The sequence below is a fragment of the Crocuta crocuta genome, unplaced genomic scaffold, assembly GCF_008692635.1.
Source record: "Crocuta crocuta isolate KB4526 unplaced genomic scaffold, BGI_CrCroc_1.0 scaffold943, whole genome shotgun sequence".
Taxonomy (NCBI): domain Eukaryota; kingdom Metazoa; phylum Chordata; class Mammalia; order Carnivora; family Hyaenidae; genus Crocuta; species Crocuta crocuta.
In genome coordinates, this window is record NW_027528208.1 from 488,399 (window position 1) to 493,566 (window position 5,168).

Consider the following 5,168-nt stretch of genomic DNA (forward strand, 5'->3'; position numbering starts at 1 on the left):
GATTAGATGAGGTCATGAGGGTGGGGTCCTCATGATGGGATTAGTGCCCTTATAAGAAGAAACCAGAGAGCCTGCTCTTTTTCTCCACCATGTGAGGACACAGAGAGAAGGTGGTTATCTTCAAGCCAGGAAGAGAGATGTCACCATAATGTGACCCTGCAAGCACCTGGTCTCTGACTTCTGGCCTCCAGAACTGTGAAAAAACTAATTTCTCTTGTTTAAGTCCCCCAGTCTGTGGTGCTTTGTTATGGCATCCTGAGCTGACCAAGTCACACCATAAGCTTTTACTTTCGAGGCCCTGAGTGTTATATCAGAGTCCTTGTACTTGTACTGCCGACTTCTGTCACCACCGGCAGGCCTCAGCCTGGGGCCCTCCCATTTCTGCCCTTTGATCTCCAGGCACTGAGCCAAACAGTTGTCTGGAGGCTCCAGGGCAAGGAGGTCGAGCCTGCCATGCTGTGCCATCTCGCCTCCAGGCTGCCAGCCAGGATGTGGGGCAGAGAGAAGCAGGTGAGTGGGGTGATCCGGGGGGCCTGGGGCATAGGCGTTTGCACCAAGGCTGGGGATCACCCAGCCCAGACCTGGTAACCTGCTTCCCTTCTCTGTGGGCTATCCTGAGGTGCTGGCATCCATTTTCCGGTCTTCCACTCTCTTTCTCTTTCAAAGACAAGCAGAGGGCAGCAGAGGGACATGGAAAGTGTCTGTTCTAACAAGGTCAGACTGCAACGCGTCTGCAGGAGTGGGCCTGGGCTGAGTGCTCGCTGCTCTGCTCCCTCAGGGTGGCTCCAGGGAGCCAGTTTGGCCAGGAACATCAGGATGGACAGTCTGGGGAGGGGCCAGGAAACAGGGCACTGACCTTGATCTTTGCCAGAATTCCAGGGGCCCCTGACACCCTGAAGGAGATCTTATAGAGGACTGTGTAGAAAAAGAGGAGGCAGGAGGGAGGGCATCGTGTTCTGGGCACTCTGTATCATATAGAGCGAGTTACTGTGGGGAATAAGATGGATTACATTTCAGGAAGTGCTTAGAACAGGGCTTGGCAAAGAGTAAGCCTTATATGATTACTATGTCCTGATGATCTTTTTATAAACCAGCCTCCCCAACCTTGCCTCAACAACCCTGAACTATCTGGCCCTTGCCTTCTCCACCTGCTCATGCCTCACTCACTCTTGGATTCTAAACCATACTGGTCTTCTTCTGGGTCCTTAAGAGAACCAGCCCTGCTCATCCTTGAATTTGTGAGGATGGAGTTCCTTATCTGCAAAACAGGATCTGGGGAGTATGAGCTGGCAGGGAATTGAAAAATGGAAGGAATGGGTTGAGTTGATTTCCAAATGACTACCAAAATTGGGGGTGTGTGGCTAAAGCAGTGCATAGTGGGTAATTTATAGTTCTAAATGCAGAGATCAGGAAAATTGAAAACCAATGACCTGAGCTTCCTTATCAAGCAGCTAGAAAAGCAACAGCAAATTGAACTTTATGAAAGTGGAAGGAAGGAATTATAAAGAACAGAAATGGGTAAAATAGAAAGCAAACATACATTGGAGAAAATTGACAAGGTCATAAATTGGTTCTTTGAAAAAGATTAATAAAATATTAGTAATGTCTGTTTTCTCTCAAGCAATTAAGAGAAAAAAATATGTTACCAATATCAGGAATGAGAAGGGGGTGCTATTACAGACCCTATAGACATTGAAAGGTTTTTAACACTCAACTTTATTTTCAATGCAGCCCAAACGCCAGTCATTTTCTCATTCTACTGCTTCTGTGTCCCTGTGGATCCTCTGTATCCACCAAGACAGTAAAACTCAGTAACATTGCTAACGCCTCTTCCACTCATGAACATACAATAGCACAGCATTTTTTAAAGTTGGGGTTCAGTGAAATCAATTGTTTAAAATGTAATGGATTGGGGCGCCTGGGTGGCTCAGTCGGTTGAGCATCTGGCTTTGGCTCAGGTCATGATCTCACAGTTTGTGGGTTCGAGCCCCGTCTGTGCTGACACAGCTCAGAGCCTGGAGCCTACTTCGGATTCTGTGTCTCCCTCTCTCTCGGCCTCTCCCTTCCTCTCTCTCTCTCTCTTTCTCTCTCAAAAATAAACATAAAACAATTAAAAATCAAAAAATAAAAGAAAATGTAATGGACTGAATAGAATTGAACACAGTGGAATGGAATGAATATAATAGTATAGGGTGAAATGGAATCGAATCAAATCGAATCAAAGTCAGACTTTGTGTTAGGCGCTGGGCCTAACTGTTGTAGTAGATATCCACTAATTGAACAGATATTACTGAACATCTGCTAGTTGTTTGGGACAGGTAGGGAACAAAACAGATTGAAATCTCTACCTTTATGTAACTTATATTTTAGTCATAGAGACAGATATTAGCATATGCATTAGATATGCATAAGGCCCAGATGCCAAAGATACAAAGATCGCCCTTTTTTAAATATTCTATTTATTTCTGAGAGAGAGAGAGAGAGAGAGAGAGAGAGAGACTGCGTGAGCAGGGGAGGGTCTGAGAGAGAGAGGGAGATACAGAATCCGAAGCAGGCTCCAGACTCTGAGCTAGCTGTCAGCACAGGCTTGAACCCACGAACCGTGAGATCATGACCCGAGCCAAAGTCAGACGCTTAACCGACTGAACCACCCAGGCGCCCCAAAGATGGTCCTTATGAGGAACAGGCAAAGGACAATGTAGCTTGGAGTTCAAAAGAAATGGATGAGGCTGTATTGACTAAGAGCCGTGGTAGGGAATCTGAAATTTAACAAGATAACCATGACAACATCATCATCATCGCTGTCTTTTATAGCACTTGCTATGTGTCAGGTATTGTTTAAAGCCTTTAAAAATCCAATCCTTTTTTTTTAATGTTCACAATAATCTTATATGTATAAAATCATGCACATTTTACAGAAGGGGAAACCAAGGCACAGCAAGATTAAACATCAGTCTGGCTCCCCAAATTTGTTCTTTTAACTACTATACTGTGCTATAGTGCCAGACCACAGGCGCCTTATAATCCTGTAGCAGATGTAGTATAAAAATATACACAAATTAGTAAAGAATGCAAATCAAGAGGAAGATCAGGTGGGAAGTGTGCTGAGGGCAGGAAGTAAGAAGGGGGGAGGTGTGCCCTCCCACTAGGTGTCAAGGTGAGTGTGTAAACACACATGCCTAGAAACATTTATTTCATATGAGATGCTCCCTTCCAGTCCTGGCACAGCTGAGGAGTGAGAACAAAGGGGACTGGGTTAAACTAGCTAACAGAGGGCTTGTGCTTTTAGGGGTTGGGGCTCCTCTGTGTCCTGTCTTTCCTTGCAAAAGAGATGAATTCCGGCTTGGGGACAAGAGAGGGTTTTGTCTTGGTCTCCACTTCCCTTAACTTTATTTCCAGCCCTCTGGAAGGGGAAAGAGAAAAAGAAAACAGTAGAGCATGGTCATGGCAGACTCTTGTGAATCTACACATAGGTGATAAGACTCTCCTCAAGTTTTCTCCCAGGACTTTGACCCTGGACATGGGGTTGAGGAGGCAGTATAGTCATTGTGGAGATGAGGGGAGCTGAGAAGAAAACAGGAAACCTGGGTTTGACCAGTGGCAATGTGATCTCTTTTGAATTTTTTTTTTAAGTCACGGAGGAACAGCAGTCAGACTCCTTCCCCATGTCTCATCCATAGACTCGACCACATTGTGATGACAGTAAAGAGTATCGAAGACACCACCATGTTTTATTCCAAGATCCTGGGCATGGAAGTCACAACGTTCAAGGTAATCACTTTCCCAAATGCAAATTGCAAGTGAAATGGAATTTGGTTATAATATTTTTAACCCCCTCCTCCTCAAAAACCCCCCACAGGAAATCTGTGAGAAAAATTTAAAGGATCAATGTAGAAGATTCCAAATTCTGAATAATGGAACTTCCAGAGAGAGAATGGAGAAAAAGGAAGGGAGGAAATTGCCATAAAAGTAATTCAAGAGAACTTTCCAGTCTTTGTATGGAAAGGGTTAACTGAGTATCCAGCACACTGACACTTAGCTATGTCCTTGTGAAGTTATAGAACATCAAAGTAGAAACAAATATCGTAAGAGCTTTCAAAGAGGTTAAAAAGAAAAGTAGTTAGGGGCACCTAGGTGGCTCAATCGGTAAAGCGTCCAACTCTTGATATCGGTTCAAGTCACTATCTCATAGTCTGTGAGTTTGAGCCCTGCATTGGGCTCTACACCGATTGCGTGGAGCCTGCTCGGAATTCTGTCTCTCCTTCTCTCTGCCCCTCCCCCGTGTGAGTGTGTGTGTGTGTGTGTGTGTGTGTGTGTGCATGCGCGCGCGCACACGCTCTCTCTCAATAAACAATAAAAAAATTAAACTATATAAAAAAAGGAAAGTAGTGGGGCACCTGGGTGGCTCAGTCCGTTAACTGTCTGACTTTGGCTCAGGTCATGATCTAACGGTTCGTGGGTTCGAGTCCTGTGTCAGGCTCTGTGCTGACAGCTCAGAGCCTAGAGCCTATCTTCAGATTCTGTGTCTCCCTCTCTCTCTGACCCTCCCCTGCTCATGCTGTCTCTATCTCTCTCTCAAAAATAAATAAAACATTTTAAAAATTAAAAAAAAAGAAAAGTAGTTCAACTACAAAGAAAAAAGAAATATGCAGATATCAGATTGCCCAAGAGTCACATCAGAGACCAGAAGACAACAGAACAATTTCAACATTCTTTTTTCTTAATTTTATTTATTTTGAAAGACAGAGAGAGAGAGCGCGCGCATGTGTGAGCAGGACAGAGGCAGAGAGAAAGAATCCCAAGCAGGCTCCAACTGTCAGTACAGAGCCTGACGTGGGGGTCAAACTCACGAGGCATAAGATCATGACTTGAGTCGAAATCAAGAATTGGATGCTTAACGAACTGAGTCACTCAGGTGCCCCCAATTTCAAGATTCTGGGGGGAAATTTTCAACTTAGAATTCTATGTCCAACCAAACTATTAATCAAGGTGAGTGTAGAGTAAAACATTCTTAGATATATGGGTCTCCTGGCTGGCTCAGTCAGTAGAGCTTGCAACTCTTGACTCTTGATCTTTTTTTTTCCCCCAAGGAGCCCCACAACTCTTGATCTTGGGGTTGTGAGTTTGAGCCCCATGTTGGGTGTAGAGAGTTTACTTTTTTTTACACA

General features: G+C 44.5%; 1 protein-coding gene across 1 annotated transcript in view; it reads left to right on the plus strand.

Annotated features, from left to right (window-relative positions):
* The first annotated feature begins 453 nt into the window (after positions 1-453).
* The window catches only part of GLOD5 (glyoxalase domain containing 5), a 15,417-nt gene continuing 10,702 nt past the window's right edge, over positions 454-5,168 (plus strand). Inside the window, exons 1-2 of the mRNA XM_077752976.1 lie at positions 454-510; positions 3,634-3,771. Coding sequence (XP_077609102.1) covers positions 454-510; positions 3,634-3,771 — 195 coding nt within the window. The remainder of the gene's footprint in view (positions 511-3,633; positions 3,772-5,168) is intronic.